Source organism: Patella vulgata, chromosome 4 (assembly GCF_932274485.2).
Source record: "Patella vulgata chromosome 4, xgPatVulg1.2, whole genome shotgun sequence".
Taxonomy (NCBI): Eukaryota; Metazoa; Mollusca; class Gastropoda; family Patellidae; genus Patella; species Patella vulgata.
In genome coordinates this window covers 14750484-14771175 of record NC_065882.2, presented here as the reverse complement: position 1 = coordinate 14771175, position 20692 = coordinate 14750484, and the positions used below count along the sequence as shown (strand labels likewise).

The window sequence follows — 20692 nt, the reverse complement described above, 5'->3', positions numbered from 1 at the left end:
ACAATCGGACCGAAACTGTCTGACATACGAAGGTTGTGGACCCTCTAGAAGTTACAATTTTTATCCGATTTTGATGAAATTTAAAATGTATCTTTATATCCCACATATCTCAGTCCATTTTGATATTCGCGCATTTCAGACCATAACTTCCTGGATTATCGCCCCTGATTGTACGAAACGTCGCCTTTTTAGCTTGTTCTCTATCCATCTCTTATAAAATGTGGGCGTATCTTGCCTGGCAACCGCTGGATGGACTGTCTCATACTTTATATAACACCAGAAAAAAACGCCATGCAATAGGGAGATATAGCTTTAGTTTTAGAGTTTTGGCAGATTTTCGCGCCGTCTACGTATGGGTAGCTGAGCTGAGCGTAGTTCTATTACATCATGGTGGCAGTTTTATTTATCAAGATCAATACATCAGTACTAGTCAAGTACCTAGCCTACAAAAAAATTCCTGAAGGGAGTGACGTCGTTCGACAGTCGCTGAGTTATTTAAAAAAAATATTAAAAATTAATGTCGAATCTTATTAAAAAATATACCCCTTTTACAGATTTGCAAGGTCCCACCTCTCTAAATTTAGCACGTAGATCAACAAGCGTGTAGACAGACAGGAAAAATATGAAAATTCCGCGAAAAGCTCATCAAAAGTAATGATTAAATTCTAGTCTTTGCCATGGTTAAAATCACATCAAATATACACCTTTGTGTTCTAGGATACACATAGATTCCTAAAAATGCTACGGCACAACATTTCAGCGTCTAAAAGTAGCAACAAATACGATAAAAAGACGACGATGTTATACGGACCTTTTCCGTATGAAAGCTGTTCGATACGTGCTGCCGTATCCGTGTGCCGTATCACGTATGAGAAATACACACGCATTGATGACGTCACACGCAAAATCGTTACGGATACGCAATACGGACCAGGAATTTACGCTTGCCAAAAGTCTCTAATGCCTCTTCAAATAACTACATGCCCGGAACTCTACACCGCAATGAACGCTTATGGCTGGGCGGCTTTTATGATTCTAGCGTGTCAATTCACATTAATTGAGACACTACGATGCTGTTAGCAACTCAACCAGGAAGTGACACATTTGACAGAACTGCCAACATCCCAACGAGATAATTCTCATATATGATGTAAATATATAAAAAAAAAAAATAGAGAATACTTAGGAGAATAATCCACTAGATTCTTCCTTGATTAAATGTCTGAAGATTTGCTAAAGACATTTTTTTTTTGTATTATTACAACACGCATTAAACTTATCTATTAGAAGACATATAATTGGGACATAAACACTTCCTGCTTCGAATTTAGAAGGGATTTATTGGGTGAGGTCAAATGTAGTGTTGGGGTAAAAAGGTGTAGTTTAATGATCGAGTGTGAAACATTATATTGATATTGTACGAGTGCGATAGCACGAGGGAAATATCTATATATATTACGCAATGTCTTGCACGAGGCCATTAAACAACTTGAAATACAGACACTATCCAGTACGTGCATTTCAATGAAATACGTCATGCGGGTCCAATATTGCAACTAGTATAAATAATGTACGCTTGGCACATTGCTCGTACCATTATTTGAAATAATGGTACGCCAACATCAAAGGATGACGTCACATCTGTAATTACAGTGTATGACCAATGTAACACTAGTGTAAATATTTTCCTAACTAGTGTAAATATTTTCCTCAAATAAACTGTTACGCCAAAAAGGCAGATAATTACAGCTATATTTCATTCACCTGTGGATAAAATTACAAGGTATTGTCTCAAGACAACACCAGTGTTACTCGAAACAAATACAAATGTGGTTTCCGAATATCCGGCTTCGATAATTTCTTGGATTATTTCTAAAGAAGACCCCAAAAAATATCAGATTTTGTGTTTGGTATAAATATTGAGAGACTTTTAATATTGAATAATGATATTAGACGAAAAAATAACAACATTTTATGAAAATTAGATAACACTTATATCTTACTTGTGACCACGATAAAGTGTTAACCCCCAGGGTCTGGGATCGCTGAGAACTTTTCGTGGGTTTGCTGTGAACTACTCTGAAACTTTTGAATAAATGCTATGTTTTCTTGAAAAGCATACACGAGGGCTGACTGAAAAGTTCTAAGACTGAAAAGAGTAGATCGATTGGGCTGAAACAAACTTTTGGCACCACCAAGTACAATCATTGAATGAATCATAGACATAAGAACTACAACTGTAGTGTTATTATTGTCTTTGTACCAGACCATCTTGTGAACCAACCCATTGAAATCACCAGTAATGGACAAAACTGGCTATAATGAAGTCATCGAGTACCTGCAACTGAAAGGACTAACCCCAACACATATACATGCCGACATGGTCTCCACTTTAGGAGATGATGCGCGTTCCTTCCCACGGTAAAGAAGTGGGCTGTGGAATTTAAGCGTGGCAGAGAAAGCCTTGAGGATGAATCGCGTCCATGAAGGCCATCAACAGCAACCATTCAAGAATACATTACCCGGATGCAAGATATGGGGATGGCTGATCGACGATTGACCACTCGAAATATTGCAAGTGTTGTGGGTATCTCTCATGAGATGATTGAGCACATTATCGCCAGCGAGAGCATGACGTCCCTTCCTTTTCCAGAGTAAAGACGGGGAATTTAAGCGTCTTGGGATGCCATCAACAGTAACCATTCTACAAAACAGTATACGAGTGCATGACATGATGGCTGATCGACGATTGACCACTCGGCATATTGCTAGTGTTGTGGGCATCTCTCATGAGAGGATTGAGCATATTGGCTGCGGATCAGAAACGTTTAGATTCCTGGCGTTCCGAGACAATCTGTGCCGTTTTGAAGTAGATCCTGATAATATTTTTACCCAGATTTGTAACTATGAATGAAACCTGTTTCCAAAAATGAAAAAGGTTGGGAGTTCGATCCCTGCATTGGCCGAGAAAGTTCATCCAGATTTTTCGGCGGGGTTCCCCCTTGCCAGTGATGCAGGACGGAGGGCATGACAAGGACAGCTGTCTAGTCTTTCGGATGGTACGAAAAACTGAGGTCCCGTGTACATATTGGCGTGCACGTAAAAGACCCCTTGACAGTTGAAATTCGATATAGTGCCGCTGTCCGGGCAAAATATCACTCATAGCAAACTGTGTGGCATATACCCGTCTTCATTAGCCTAGTTCGGATCAGAACAAGCTGAACAGTAGGACGTTAAACGCCATTTCATTTCTTATGTATGAAACATTGACGCGGTACAATGCAGTCTAGGGCCACAAAATATACGGGTGCTCCAACCAAGGTGTATATTATTAGCCCTTCTTAAACGCACTGTATATAGTCCTTAACATCCTTCATCAACCTCGACTTTACTCCATTTTGTTTGAAACAAATTAGATTAAAACCAGGGGCCTGTTTCACGAAATTTTAACTAAGATAAAATCAAGATTTTAGTAATTTGATTGGATAATATTAGATTGATTTTAGTGCTTAGCCAATCAAAATCTGCATTAAGCAGCCACCCACGGGAATTTTCACAACTGACCGCTTAACGGGAGTGGCCTCTTAATAAAATCTCGTTGCTTTTTGTGCCGACATAAATTAAATATTACGCTTGGATGCATTGGAAGCGGTAAATTTGGCCGTCGCTGAATCTTGCGCCGAACGAAAATTCTTTACTCAAATCTCGGACATAACTTAACGGGAGTGGCCTCTTAATAAAATCTCGTTGCTTTTTGTGCCGACATAAATTAAATATTACGCTTGGATGCATTGGAAGCGGTAAATTTGGCCGTCGCTGAATCTTGCGCCGGACGAAAATTCTTTACTCAAATCTCGGACATAACTTCTGTAAACTTGTCATTTTGTACCAACCTTCGATACTACTGTCTACCATTGTGATGCATTCGATAATATTTATCCATTTTTGTGAAGAAAATCGATGAATTCATTTTATTTTATCAAAAAAGCACATGAACAAAAAACATCGCTAATTTTATCACCTATTTACAGGGGGTGTAACTCTGTATGTAATATTATAGGAGGCGCTAAGAGAGATACTAGATGATCGTGACAAAACTTGGTACTTTTATTTTATTCAATCAGTATCAAATAATGTGTCGTTACGCGTGAAAACAATGATCAGGTTAGTCGTTTAATAAAACAAAAGATTAATTAACAGATAATCCCGGGTTGATTGTTATGTTTACTTTTCTTTTTACCTGATCAGTGGGGGTCCAGTTAATTAACTACTACTCACGGGATTAGCGGGGGTGTTACAAAGAACGACAAGATTGTATCATTCAACAATGGCCGTTGAATGGGCGATGTTTTGTTGAATTTATTAGTAAAATAGTGACCGCTGGCCGCGTTAGAGGAGTGACCGTTGAATAAAGAGATGAAACAACAGAATTTCTACGGGGGGAATTTATCGTGACCGCTTACAAGAAGATGTCGCTGAATAGGAGTGGCTGCTCATACAGATTCTACTGTATCTACTAAAATTTGGATTTTATCCTTAGTTAAAATTTCGTGAAACAGGGCCCTGTACATTATTGATGCTATGCGTGTAAATACTATTAAATCAAATAATGGGTACCTCTTAACACTTAATATCGACATTTCTCAAACAACCATTAATGTATTATAGTACTAACTTTCAACATGGTTTTTCTTCTAACATAAAACACTAAATGGATATTACTTTACAGCGACATATAAATATCGATCTTGGCACGGAAAGTTCGGATCATTGCCTATTATTTCTGCCCTGTTGGTTTTACACCATGGTCTTAGCATCATATGGGGGTTTGTGGCCGTTAGATCATACGGTCTGTCACTGATTCAAGTGGTTTGGTTTCGATCCCAAGCTTGTGCGTGATAAGGGGTAGGGTCGATTGTAAAACCAAAAGTTTGGATCATTGCCTGTTATTGCTGCCCTGTTAGTTTTACGTTTTAACATCGAGGCATTAAACCCGATTCACTTACTTTACATTGGAATCATTCAAATATGCAATTCCCCATTTACAGACTGAACACCATTAAAGGGACAATAACACTCTTGCTGGCTTGACAGCTCCAGTAAATAAATATTAGCCTTATTCTAAGTATTAGATGTTTAAGTGTCCTACCTGTTGTGTAAATTATCCATTAAATCCTATTTTACTTGTCCAGAGGGTTCGGAAATATTTTTAAATCCAAGTCACATTGAAAAGGTATACGTTAGGTATTTCAAATCATTTAGTTGAATTTTTCCAATTTTTTTAAATTAGGTGTGTTAAGATGAAATTTGTATCATCAATTAATTGGAATACTGTAAAATAGTACAATTTGTTGACCCGAATAAAGATTGGGACATATTATTCTGTTACAACAAAAGTGGTATTGAGCCTTTAAACTACTGTTAACAGGGTCATCAAAGGATGACGTCACATCTGTATTTTAACTTTATTTAACGTCCGCTTCCACCGAAGTGATATCAGAAACAAGCATCCTTATACAATTACCTGGCTTTTAGTATTTGATAGCCTCTGTTAACCAAAAGAAGAGTGTTCACACACTCTCACAGTCTGATTAAAATGTAGATACGAGGTTTATAAACGTCCACTCGACACAAACTAGGTCATTTCCGGACTAACACATGGTTCAATTGTATTTCAACAATTCGCTTGCGCGAAGAGGTCTTTGACAGTGAGAGGAAACCGGAGGACCCGGAGAAAACCCACGAGGTTAGACAGGCGACCCTACTCCTTGTCACGTACAACCGGGGAATCGAAACCACGCCAGTTGACTCAATGACAGATCTTATGATACAGCGCGCCCGTGCTAACCATTCGGCTACCCCCCCCCCCCAAAGCACGTTAACACTGGAGCATTTTCTAAGGCGCTGTTGGTTGTTATACTCATGGATTCTTTTCAGATGGGTGATTTAAAATGACATTAATTGTTTCATTGACTCAGGTAGTTTATTCCAAAGAAACGGGTCCAGCATAGGAAAAAGTACGTTTTCCAATCTGTAAATTAATAGTTGGAGATTTTAGGAGATGTATTTTCTGAGAAAAGAGATTTCTACTGGTAGTACTATATGGCTTTACAAGACTTTTTATATAAAATATTGGCCTTTGAACGTTTTGAAGACAAAGAGGAGTAACTTGAAATTAAGCTTTTGTGAATTAGGAACTAATTGAGGGGAAGATGTTTTGAGGTTTCTGGTTTAGTTTGAATGAGGAGTAGGGAGAATGATAAAGGGGTTGGACCGCTAACTAACAATTTACATTACATTCGGAATTAAAAACGCGAATTAGGATTCAATATCGGTCTATTTTCAATTAATGTTGAAGTTGTTATTCTAACATCCAATATTTAAGACATAAAGCAATCAACATACTCTGTGGTTTCGGGTGCCATTTGTAATGAAGAAAGAAAACATATCCTACAAGACAATGCGGAAGTAATTAGTAATGGATGATTCACGAACGATAAGCTAATAATAAAAAAAAACGTGTAAATTGGATAGTACAAGCGTAAACGACTGCAGTTTAATTTTGACTGTTCACATATTTCACTGAACATAATGGATTAGAAATTACGAGATTTTGTTTATAAAATTGAATACAAATCACTTTACAGTGACAAGGGGTAGCATCGCCTGTCTAACCTCTTGGTTTTCACTGGGTTTAGTACGATCGCAAATTGCATCTTATAACTATCTCAAAGATAGAAACTATGTAAGATTTTGATAATAGTTATAAACTAGATAATGAAAGGGTATCTTATTCGAATTACTTTATTCTGAGCGACGCAGAGTCGCGATTGTCATAGCTACCGATGTTAATTAAAACCGCTTATCTTCTTAAATCCGTTGAAAATCAAGAGCATCCGGTATATAGAGGTTTTCCTTTTCTTGCATCACTTCCATTTCTTCTAATCTTCGTTACGCATCTATTGTAGCAATGGCCTCTGTGTTAAAATTATATTTGTGATGTGTTTAACCAGTTATATCTTCTTTAAATCCGTTGAAAATCAAGAGCATTCGGTATATGGAGGTATAACTCTTGTTTTCCTTTTTTTGCGTCACTTCCGTTACCTCAAATCTTCATTACGCATCTATCGTAGCAATGACCTCTGTGTTAAAATTATATTTGGAATGTGTTTAACCAGTTATATCACATTATGTGATAATGGCTGACACCAATATTGTCCTTTAACTAAATAGTGAATTGGCAGATTCGCCTACCTAATCACGTCACTTTTAATCTGAGCATGTAAAACGAACTGCGCAGTCAAATGACAGAAGAGGAGACTAATTGCGCCAAAGAGTATTTTAATTAATTTACGTTAATGAAATATTATTAATAATAATACCGAATCGTATTCCTCAATACTCGACTAATTGCGGTAATTCTACCCAAAAGTTTTTTAATTATCATCTTCAGTTTCAGTTTAATAAATTTATAAGCTTGAAATGAGTGAATCTCGATGATCAAGTCGTTTTATCCTATTTTCCTTTCGTGATTAGCGTTCGCAGTTTCTGCGGATCAATGTCACCGTCCTTTCGTGATTTGCCTTTGCTGTTTCTGCGAATCAATGTCACCGTTTGCTTCATATATTTCAAAAATGACACCATCGTTTAAATTATATTCGGATTATTCGATTGGCCAAATATGATTCATACACCCTTTAATAATGATTTAAACACTAAATCCTAACATTATGCTAAAATCTGCTACATTTACTCACCGATTGCTCGCCCCTGTGTACTCCCTTTACTCGCGTAAACAGAAAGAGAAAGAGATAGGGAGAGGGGGGGGGGGGATTGGGTTTAACGTCCACTCGACACAAACTAGGTGTAGAAAAGTAGGACATTAAACCCCATTGCATTTCTTTTCACTCAGTATAAATGAAATAATAATTTATTTGTTTGTAGGCTGATATTACAAGGAAGAACATCATTGGCTGATTTTTCAATACCATTTAAAACTGTCGAGTTAGCCGAGTGTTTAAAAGAAGGGCGAAGATGTAAAATATACAAGTAAGTTGGACCTTCCTTCTATTATCTATATGGGAGATGCTAGTTGTGAGCCGGCTGGGGAGGTTCGGGACTTTCCGGAGTCCACAGTGGCCTCTTTATATAAATGAGCAAATAGGGGATTGTTAACCCTAACCCTACCCTTTTTAGAAGACTGAACATGGATCCAATTTACCCTTTGCCCCTCTAAATAGGGGTTAGGGTTAGAGTTAGGTTTAGTATTCCCCCAAATATTCATTTATATAAAGCGGTCATTGTGGACTCCGGAAATTAGCCGGTTGGGGAGGTTCGGGCATTTCTGGAGTCCACAATGGCTGCTTTAAATGAGTATTTGGGGAATACTAACCGTACCCCGTCTTACAAGACGGGGGGGTGGGTGGCTGAATGGTTAGCACGTGCGCGCTGTACCATAAAGTCTGTCATTGAGTCAACTGGCGTGGTTTCGAATCCCCGGTTATACGGGTCAAGGAGTAGGGTCGCTTGTCCAACCTCGTGGGTTTTCTCCGGGTCCTCCGGTTTCCTCCCACTGCTAAAGACCCCTACGCGTAAGCAAATTATTCCAATAAAATTGAACCATATGTTAGTCCCGAAATGACCTAGTTTGTGTCGAGTGGACGTTAAACCACATTTCTCTCTCTCTCTCTCTCTCTCTCTTACAAGACTGAACTTGGGTCCAATTTAGGGTTAGTATTCCCCAAAATACTCATTTTATATAAAGCGGTCAATGTGGACCCCTGAACCTCCCCAACTGGCCTACCATTAGCATCTCCCAAATCGGGGACATACTTTTCCTTATCGGTCACTGTTTGCAATACTTTCGACGCTATTGACCATATATGTTCTTGTCGGTGATCAATAGCATTGAAAAAAATAAAACAAATGTTACCATAGCGCATGCGTTATTTTTGTTACTTTATTACAGGGGACGATGGCATGGTGACGTCACAGTGCACCTGTTCAGTGGAAGAGATGACGTAACTGATACATTTTGGATGAATTTAACGAAATTATGTAGGATTCGTCATGAAAATATCATACTTTTTATGGCAGCGTGCACGGAACCGCCCGACCTGGCTGTAATAACGAGGTAACAAGTCTCTAACATCCTATTTTGTTGCTCCATCGGGCTAATGAAGACGGTCATACAGTGTGCTCCGAGAGAATTTTGTCGGGCAGTGGCTCTTCGTCCCATTCGCTCAACTAGACCCTGTTCCATACAAGGCCCTCCATCCCGCACCACTGACAAAGGGATAGCACGAACGTGCTAGACTAGTAACCTGGTCCCGTGTACACGTTGGCGTGCACGTAAAAGAAACCCTAACAGCGGAATTCGAAATAAGAGTCTGTCGTAGCGCCGGTCTCCGCGCCAAATTTCTCTTAAGGCACAGTGTATGGCGTCTGCCCGACGATTCTGAAAAGTATGCCTTTAAATCGTATTAATTTCGTATTGTCACCCATGCCCATCGGGATTTTCCGACGTGGTTCCCCCTTGTTAGTTGTACAGGATGGGGGGCCTGACGAGGGACATCTGTCTAGTCGTTCGGATGAGACGAAAAACTTAGGTCCCGTGTACACATTGGCGTGAAAGTAAAAGATCCCTTGACAGTTGGAATTCGATATAAGAGTAGACCACAGTGCCCTCCCCGGGCCAAATTTCCCTCATGACACACTGTATGGCGTATGCCCGTCTTCATTAGCCTAGTCGGAACAAAACATTAGAACGTTAAACCCCATTTCATGTCATGTCACCTATGCCATAATCTAAGAAAAGAACTCCTGGGCGGCCAATTGTTCACGGTATTATACTTATTACTTGGCTTCATTCTTGTTGACATAAAAACATATCGCGGTAATGATTGAACAAACTTTTTCATCTTTAAAGAGCAATATTGATATTAATTTATCAACAAAAAAACCCACCCAACCACATCCAGTATTTGTTTAGAGTTTTTAAACTAAGCATGCTATAGTATGGTCATCAATAACTATTTCAATCTTACAAACTTTCGGAGTTCTTAAATACATTGTTCGAAAACTAAAATTCTTTTTCTGACGGTCTATCAAAATAACGTTCAATTAGAGCTGTTTTAAAATAGAGATGTGACGTCAGCCTTTGATGTTAGCGTACCACTACTTCAAACTAGCAGGATACTCGGCTTCGCACGGAGCTCAAATTGGCACGGGGCTAAAATTGGCTCAAATTTGGCACGGGGCCCAACTCGCCAAGGGCCCAAATTCGCTCGGGTCCCAAGTTCACCCTGAAACATTCACATTGCTAGGGTAGACAATGAAGAGCCACTGGGGAGGAGCTTAGGAGCCGAATTCAGACTGAAACATGGCCGACGAGATTTCCCAGAGAGAAACTAACGGTAAACTTCTCCCTGGGAGCCTAGATTGTATCAATATATTAATTAATGTCTCTCTTGCGACCATTAAACCAGACAGAAAGTTTTAATTAATATCCATATTCAACAAATATGACTAAAAGCTGATTTATGACGACAAAGTATTCTGGCTTAATGAACGTATTGTCGCTTTAATCAGTGGTGAGGTCGTGGAAAGTTTCTTTTCAAAAACAATGAAACTTAAAGTAACTGTGTGCCATTGACATTTTTCGCTAAAATATATAATTTCTCACGTTTAATCCACGATAATATGTAATTAGATTGATTAAGAAAACAAAATAAAAATACTAACTCTAGACAATGTACCGGCTTTGTTGACAACAAAATGGTGGCCGGCTTATTACATAGGGATGACCATAGATCGATGAACTTCCAATTCCACACATCTCTGTAAATACTCAACGGGCATGCACCATTTTTGAACTGACATTGCCATTAGACACTAATCTTTCACAATATTGTAATTAGCAAAATATTCCTAATCCTACCGTGCTACATGACGCATAGGGGCTTTAAACCTGTATTTTAATAAAAATGAATAATGTGCTTATTTTTTATTTATTTATTTTTTATATATAAATTCAGTTTTCATAAACATATCCATATTCCCTCTTCCTAATCTTATCGCGCTACATGACCCATAGGGACTTTAAACCTGTATTTTAATAAAAATGGATAATGTGCTTATTTTTTTTAGATATAAATTCAGTTTTCATCGAGGGACTTCCTTATATAAACATAACCATATTCCCTATTCCTAATCTTATCGCGCTACATGACCCATAGGGACTTTAAACCTGTATTTTAATAAAAATGGATAATGTGCTTATTTTTTTTAGATATAAATTCAGTTTTCATCGAGGGACTTCCTTATATAAACATAACCATATTCCCTATTCCTAATCTTATCGCGCTACATGACCCATAGGGACTTTAAACCTGTGTTTTAATAAAAATGGATAATGTCCTTATTTTTTTTTATATATAAATTCAGTCTTCATCGAGGGACTTCGTTATATAAACATATCCATATTCCCTATTCCTAATCCTATCACGCTACATGATAATGTGCTTATTCTATTTATTTTTTTTTATTTTTTTTTTTTTTATAAATTCAGTTTTCATCGAGGGACTTTGTTATATGAACATATCCATATTCCCTATTCCTATCCTAGGGACTTTAAATCTTATTTTAATCAAACGGATAATGTGCTTATTTTTTTTATAAATTCAGTTTTCATCGAGGGACGTCGTTATATGAACATATCCATGTGAAACATGAGAAAATCTCCATGTACAGTAAAGTACAGATGTTACGACAGATAGCATTAGGCATGGGTTATCTCCACGCTAAAGGCATCGTGCTGCGGCGACTTAATACACACAACGTTTTTCTGTGTCCAAGAGTTAAACTCAGTGCCATGGATTGGGGAATAGCTGAATCTGTCCACGACAGGTAAATATCAAGTCTCTCTCTCTCTCTCTCTCTCTCTCTCTCCAGACGGATGGACACACCTGGTGACGGCGCATTATACAACTCTCTCTCTCTCCAGACGAATGGACACAACTGGTGACGGCGCAGTATACAACACTCTCTCTCTTTCTCTCCACACCCCTGGTGACGGCGCAGTATACAACCCCCCCCCCCTCTCTCTCTCTCTCTCGGAATAATCGATAGGATACGTCGAGAAACCCCTTAGCTTCGCTACGCCCAGGATGAGTTTTGCTTGACGTCATCTCTATAGAATAGTCCTGTAACCACCCTCCGATAAATCCATTATTTGTCACCTTTAGAACTTGGTACAGGAAGATAGCAGTAAATTGTCTATTTGTTAGACTATTTTAGTGGTCTTTTTTTTCTTTAAAAATCATTCTTGTAGTGAATGACATAATTAGCCGAACGCCATCAAGTCCCTGCTATTTTACTCTCATGTGACGTTTTTGTTTAGATTCTTTGGGTTGTTCTATTTTGGGGGGTTTTGGGAGGTTTTTTTAACTGACCTATTTCAGATTATTAGTATATTTAATTAAATTTCCATTTTTATTTCTCCATCCAGGTCTAACTATGCAGTGATACCACACCATCAGTTGACGTACGTTGCACCGGAAATACTGGCTTCCGCATGCGTTAAACCACCACGACTGGTTACCATGGCCACGACATACTCCAAAGAAACCGATATTTTTGCATTTGGGTGAGAATCAGTAAATATTGAAATAAATTAATATTGTCTTATATAAATATTTACCCAATTGTTGAACTGTCAATCCCGGCCATTACTACACGCTAACAACCGGGGTTGTGTTATAAGGCAATCTCCGTGTTTTGGTTTCCGAAAGAAGGCGCCATTTTGATTTTTAGTCGATAGGTTATGGAATATAAATATTGATACCAAGCAAGCTATACTAGTGGAGCTAATATGTAAAGGTCGTTATCTCAGTTTAGTCTGGGCTGAGAAGAGCTTTCAGAATTTTTCAAGCCCTGTTAACACTTAACACAATGTACACTTACTAAATCAAAGAAGCTTTTAACGTGGTTCTTTTCGTTCAGATGAGACAAAATACTCTGGGACCGGAGTCGCAAGTACTTTTTTCGATTGTAGGCTAAGATTTTCACTAATAGATTTGTCTAGGGTCCATGTGTACGTGGGTATTGGAGGAATCAAAGATTGAATGCCACAAAATTCTCAGCCCACAATTCTCTCTTCAATCTCTTTCTCCTTTCGAGATATGGGGTTTAACGTCCACACAGAACAAATTAGATCATTTCTGGATTACCATTATACAGTGTGCTAAGGGGGGGGGGGGGATTTTTTCCCGGACAGTGGCATTACCGCTTACTTTGAATTCAAAATGTCAAGTGTGTTTTTACGCGCACGCCAACGCCGTTTTTTCGTCCCATCCGAGCGACTAGACACTGTTTCTTGCCAGACCCTCCATACTGCACAAATGACAAGGCGAAAACACGCCGGAAAATCCCGAGGAACTTTCTAGGCCAACACCTGGTGCCGACCCGAGAACTTCTGATTGACATGACAAGAGGGGTCGTTACACTGTGATATTCAACACCTTGTAAACTGTTTTTATGGCTGTCAGTTAAAGATACATTATGGGAGATTAGATAACGAGTTGGCAGTTCTCACTATAATAGTTAAAAACTAGATAATGTAAAGGCAATTTTCTGAAAATTTCATTCAAATTGATCGACTATGAACCGAGAATAAAGCGATTGAAATTTCCGCCTAGCCTCGATCATCATTACTAACTGACCGTTTCAAGGGCTAATCTTCCAGAACGCGGATTATATAACAACTTTTCCAGATTCTAGTGTAGTAAAGACAAGTAAAACAAAATTTTGAACTATGAAAAACGAAACGACACAGGATCTGTGTTTTAATCAGATTGTGTTAAAATTGTATCTGTTCTATAACATATGTAATATTGATGGACACCAAAAGGTTGTCCTTTAAATGTATACAGTAAAATAGCTCGACAGTCTTGGTATAAAAGGCGGGATCACGGTGGCTAAGTGGGCAAGGCGCTGGCTCGCTAGCCTGGAGGTCGGATGTTCGATCCCTGCATTGGCCGAGAAAGTTCATCCAGATTTTCCGGCGTGGTTCCAACTTGTCAGTGATGCAGGACGGAGGGCCTGACAAGAACAGTTGTCTAGTCGTTCGGATGGGACGAAAAATCGAGGTCCCGTGTACACATTGGCGTGCACGTAAAAGATCCCTTGACAGTTGGAATTCGATATAAGAGTAGGCCGTAGTGCCGCTGCCTGGGCAAAATTTCCCTCATAACACACTGTATATCGTATGCCTGTGTTCATAAGCCCAGTTTGGAGCAGAACAGTAGGACGTTAAACCCCATTTCATTTCATTTCTATCATTCAGACAAACGATATGTTGAAGGCTAGGAGGTTCTGGGCGACCGAGACTACACACTAGGGTGTATTTCCGTCGTAATTAATCCGATTAATCCTTTTTCATTTCTCTGTTGTTGTTTCAGAACTGTTATGTATGAAATATTTGCTGGTCAATACCCGTTTGAGGATGTTGACCCCATGACCCTGATATGGCAGGTGTGCGGTGGCAGACGACAACAATTAGATAGTATACGATGTACAACACCCTTAAAGGTAAATATATCTGTACGTCCGTCCGTTCGATCGTTTGTGGCACGTAACGTCTGCTTCCACTGACGACAACAATTAGATTAATGTATACGATGTACAACACCCTTAGAGGTAAATATATCTGTACGTCCGTCCGTTCGATCATTTGTGGCACGTAACGTCCTCTTCCACTGATGACAACATATTGTATACAATTACAACACCCTTAAAGGTAAAAAATATCTGATACCAATAATCTGTATGTAGTTTGTTCGTGGAGCTTGCTAGATGAGCTAATCGTGTTTGGGGGTGGGGGACTATAGTCCGGCATTGGGTGGGAAGGGTGGGACGAGTAGGTTGAGGGGCGGGGACAGAAATTCATCCTCCCATCCTTTGGTAGCAATAACATGTACGTCCGTTCGTTCGCGGGCTTTAATGTCCACTTCGACCGGTCTTGACAAATGTGTCCTGTGGGAAACTTGCCAGAAAAGTCAGTCGTGTTTAAGGGGCTGGTCCAGCGTAAAGTGGGAATGGGAGAGACCGAGAAAGGAAATTCATGACCTCTATCTCCTTAGCTAAAAGGCGCCGCTTCCAACGACGGTGTCAGATGTGTCCGGGGAGACTTAGCCAAATGTGCTTGAGGATCGTGGGAGTTGGGAAAGATACAGCTAATATGACCTATCAGGGCCATTGTAATTCTAATATAAAGCGTTGCCCATGGAAACACGTGTTAACCTAGTAACCTAATCAGAACCCAAACGCAACATAAAATCCCGAAGAACGTTCTCGGTCAACACCGGGAGAGAACACCCCAGACCTCCTGCAGTATTTCTTAAAATTTCGATTTTATCTTAGTTTAAGTTTTCGTGAATAAGGGCCCTGGTTCGAATCCGGTGTCGACCGAGAACGTTCCTCCGGATTTTCCAGCGTGGTTTTCCCTTTGTCAGTAGTGATGGATGACGAAGGGCCTGGCAAGAATCTGTTCCTAATCTTTCAGATGAGGATGAAAGACCACTTGACAGTATAAATTTCATGAAAAGTAGATCCCTAACGCTGCTATCTCGGCACATTTTGCCACATAGCCCACGGGCCACGGCATGATGTACGGTCGTCTTTAAAAACGACGTTTGTGAAGAAAAGTAGGACATTAAACCACATTTCATTTCATTTCGTGTCTGCGTTCACAAATTACGACATTGTCTTCAATAGGTCACCTTCCTATGCTGGCTGATTGGTTTCATTTCCCATCGTTGCCTCCTGGTCTGATTTCTCTTAATATTACCGATAGTTCACTTACTGCTCTTATTAATAACGAGCGGCGACATTTTATCTACTGCCCCATTTAAATTTATTTCAAAGAATAATATAACTTTCCAGACGTTGCTATACGCCCACATTCATAATGTGGACATATTATACCATTTCTTAAATAAATAAGTAGCTGTTATAGTTTATTGCTCTGTCCAGTTACTAAATACCTCTCAAAGATTATAATGAAATGGAATGAAATGGGTTTTAACGTCCTACTGTTCTGCTCGGAACTGGGCTAATGAAGACGGGCTCAAAGGTTATAATAGATTTTAAAGGACAATATTGGTGCCAGTCATTATCACATATGTGATTGAACTGGTTAAACGCGTTCCAAATATTATTTTATCACAGTGATCATTGCTACGACAGATGCGTAATCAATGTTTCAACAATCGGAAGTGACGAACGCAAAAGGAAAACACGAGTTATCCCTCTATATAACTGACTGAAGTGACGAGTGATAACAGATACATGGGCGAATTTCTGCTCATTAATAATTCCTTCGGCTAGACCGAAACTTTAATCTCCAAATCTCGGTTCAGAGTGGCTCAGTTTGACTGAGATTTTCAGCAAATTGCCTTTACATTATCTAGTTTTTAACTATTATAGTGAGAACGGCCAGCTCTTTATCTAATCTCCCATAATGTATCTTTAATTAAACTAATTGTAATTATATTGTTTTGTTGAAGGGAGAGGGGTGATATAGGCCTTGCCGGTTCCCCAATCATATTCTTATTGAATAAAATATAGTTTTAAAAAAAAAAGCAAGACCGATTTTCTATAATTTTTATTGTCTCCACATTGATAAAAGAAATCGGCCGTGTGCGACTCACGGCAACTAGTATCGAATTTTGTCGCCGGCGATGATCTGATGTTTTTGTTGGGAGATGCTAATTGTAGGCCGGTTGGGGGGGGGGGTCGAGAATTTCCGGAGTCCGCAATGGCGGCTTTATATAAATGAGTATTTTGGGGAATACTAACCCTAACTCTTTTTAGAAGACTGAACTTGGATCCAATTTACCTTTTACCCCTCTTAAAGGTGTTAAGGGTTACATCTTCCAACACTCATAACTTCGCTCATATTTTGGATCTAGAAATTGATACAAATCGGTCGCAACGTATATAATAATGTAATGTGAATGTATATAAACTGATTTACATTCAATCGTTTCTGTTTTTACTGCAATTTCTAATCAGTTATGTTCGGCGAAATACGCCAGAAGTCTCAATCCAATGGCAATCTCTAGCGTCTGGTTATTCCACTCTATACCGATAGCATTTATTGCGCATGCTCTCCAGATAAGAATATGACGTCATCGTTTGACATGACTTGTGGAATATATCTAGCCTCTTTCTACGAGTCCCTTGTTAAAAATGGCGCTGAAATGCACCATGGTACACGATTCGTGTACCAACGGTAAACTGTTTATTTTGTCTTAATTATTGGATATCAGAAGCCAACCCTTTCCCCGTAAGATCACAACATCAATATTTATTTAAATTGACAAATAATTCGTGTTTTCAATGTCGAAGATTTTGGATGATATTGAGTTAGAGACTTAGCTACTTTAAATGATGAATTTTCATTATCTATTTTAGAACTATTATAGCAAGAACGGTCAGCTCTATTTTTGGATCTAACATAATGCATCTTTTATAGAAATGTTACATCAGATGAAATTAATTCAATAATTTATTTTGCCCTAAACCGAAGATATTTAGCTTCCTAAAGTGGAAGAATGCTGTGGATATATTGTTGTCTACATTATCCCATCTTTCGGATTGCGGTTCTTTCAATCATGGTTTTCAATATGCCTGTATGGCCCTGGGTCGTGTTTAATAAGCTTCTTAGAGGATTTTAGCTCTAGGGATTAGCTATAACTAGAGGTGGATAAGAAATAATCTTTTTCTTCCATTTTATTAATATTGTTAATACCAGTCTATTAATATTGTGTTTTGGAGCCAGGGTGGTTCGCTGGAGTGCACTTGGGTCATAAGGTCTGTCATGTCAAGTGGCTTGGTTTCGATTCCTAGTTTGTAGGTAACAAGGAGTAAGTTTGCCTGTCTAACCTCGTGGGTTTTCTCTGCCCCCCACCCCCGGATAGCCAAACACTCTTACGCGCAATTGAATTGAAATTATATTGAAACACGTGCCTCGAGTGGACGTTAAGCTCCATTTCGCTCTCTTTGTTTGCAGCCGTGGTGTCGGCTCACTAGCCAGGAAATTCCGGGTTCGGTCCCAGTGTCGGTCAAAAAATTTATTTCGTAGGTTATATCAGCACTAACGTATTGTGTACCTTTATTTGGATAAAGGTTTTGTGACAGTTGTGTTAAGCTTTTGGAATGCGGGGAGGGGGGATGACCGAATGGTTAGCACGTGCGCGCTGTGTCATAAGGCCTGTCATTGAGTCAACTGGCGTGGTTTCAAATCCCCGGTTGTACGTGACAAGGAGTAGGTTACGCCTGTCCAACCTCGTGGGTTTTCTCCGAGTCCTCGCCTGTCCAACCTCGTGGGTTTTCTCCGGGTCCTCCGGTTTCCTCCCACTGCTAAAGATCCCTGCACGCAAGCGAATTATTGAAATAAAAAAATTAAACCATATGTTAGTTCCGAAATGACCTAGTTTGTGTCGAGTGGACATTAAACCCAATCTCTCTCTCTGTCTCTCTGTCTCTCTCTTGGAATGCGCTTTGGGTATGCTCATGTATGGATACTGCGCAATATAATCAGATTATTAATAACATACTATTATTATGGTGTGTCCGCTGATCCTTAGGGACGAGGGTTGTTTATACAGTAGCAGTTTTAGATAAAGTTTTAATAACTAAACTTAATTAATAAAGACTAATAATATTAATTCAAGACTCATCTGCTTGTAAATTTATCTAAATTTGAAGCAATTCTCTTGAGATACTGAAACTGTCTGAAATATCGCAATAAATACAACATCTGATCTTTGTACAAGAATAACAAAATTAATCTTGTTTAAATTTATAAAAAGAATTTCTAACAATGTATTTCGCAATATTTCATGACAGAGAGGGGATAGCGTCCACTCGAAACAAACTAGGCACTTTTGGGACTAACATAAGTCAATATTTAACAGCGGGGGGAAACCGGAGATAACGCACGAGGCAAGCAGGCGATGCTTTGAATATAGAGCAGGAGCCCAGGGGGTTAACCTAGCTGAAAAGTGTACCAATTTTCTCCTATATGGTATCAATGTATGTATATCTGGTGTCATCAGAATGTAAGTCTGCAGGGTTTCTAGTGGTGGGTGTGGTATTCCACGCCCAAAATGCCATGCCCCCCAACTAGCCTGGATTAGCTCAAAAGTTTACCACATGAAAATCGCACAGCAATGTACCGTACATCTTCAGGTATTACAAAAACACTCTGACAGACATTTATAGTGGTGGGGTATCTCTCTAGGAGACATTTTTGCGCCTCGCCTTGCTATGTGGTTTTTTTTTAATTGATTAGTTCATTTGTTTTATTTGGTTTAGTAGTGCAAGGCGGTTGGCGTTACACTCTAGGGGACATTTTTGCGCGCCGCCTTGCTGATGGTTGGTTACCTAGCTTTTGTTTTCGTTTATCATTATATGAATTTTTCCATACCTATACTTTTTATGAAGTCCCAGATAAGCTGGGAGGTCCAGCATCTGTCATCTGGGTGTGGGGAAAGGAGAGAATTGAGACAGAAGGTTCTGCCCCTCTTTGTTAGATTGTCAATCGTTGATTGTCGTTTGTTTGTTAACTGATTACAATCTATTAGTAAGTGAGAGGCGGTTGCGATACGTCCACGCGGGCATTTGATTGGTGTATATGTGTAGTCTTTGACTACCTCTATTGTTTTGAGCCTCGTGGTGAGCTTGCATATTTTGATTAAACGATGATTGATGTAAACCTTGTCTACAAGATTGCTATCTATTTGATAGCGATGGATGTTTTCTTGTTTAAGACGGGTTTTCCATGCACTTTTAATCTTCTCTTTTGCTATGCCTTCAAATTCCTGCCTGCTATATTCTAAATTTTCTAGTTCATTTAATGACAACCCCTCCTTGGCTAGTTTTTCGGCTTGTTCATTGCCGAAAATATTGACGTGGGAGGGGATCCATGCAAGGACTACCTCCCTTCTACTATTCTTAATTTTTTGATTAAGGTCCCTAACTTGATGGATTATGTCCTGCCGGCTTTTGGAGAAGTTTGATTCTATGGATGCTACTCAAGGAGTCAGACAGTACTATGGCTATTGATTGTGTAGATTGGGCCAGTGAAAAGGTGTTGGGCCGCTGACATAGTACATGGTTAGATACCGATGTTGCCAAGGATGGAGAGTCTGGCAGTTAACAGCTTGTAATCGTTCGGATGGAACAGAAACCGGGGTTCCGTTTATATATTGGCCTGCACCTAAAATAACCATATCAATTGGAATTCGAAATAAGAGTAGGCTTTTGAACCGCTCTCCGGTCAAAACTTCCCTCGCTGTCTGACGTACGCCTGTCATTAGCCAGGCTGATGCAGAAAAGTTAGACGTACATTTTATGACTGTGACTGACTGTCAGACTGTGTATATATTGTAGTACAAAGTGACGCATGGGTAAAAGAAATTACTCTAATTGGAGCATATTCCCCGGTGGTCGCCATAACCACAATCTACGTCAGTCACCATAGGCGTACGAGTTAGGAGGGCAGGGGGTCAGCTGCCCCCCTAACTTTCGGGCAAGCTGACTTTTCGGGCATAAGGGTAAAGTGAATAAAAAATTTATTTCATCTACTTGGCAAAATACAGTGCCCGAAATCTAATAAAACACTAAT

At 39.3% G+C, this 20692-nt stretch overlaps 1 protein-coding gene across 1 annotated transcript in view; it reads left to right on the top strand.

The window, feature by feature from the left end:
• The window catches only part of LOC126818601 (kinase suppressor of Ras 2), a 60895-nt gene that overhangs the window by 34638 nt on the left and 5565 nt on the right, over window positions 1-20692 (top strand). The window contains exons 4-8 of the mRNA XM_050546103.1: window positions 7945-8049; window positions 8969-9133; window positions 11686-11907; window positions 12509-12646; window positions 14460-14589. Coding sequence (XP_050402060.1) covers window positions 7945-8049; window positions 8969-9133; window positions 11686-11907; window positions 12509-12646; window positions 14460-14589 — 760 coding nt within the window. The remainder of the gene's footprint in view (window positions 1-7944; window positions 8050-8968; window positions 9134-11685; window positions 11908-12508; window positions 12647-14459; window positions 14590-20692) is intronic.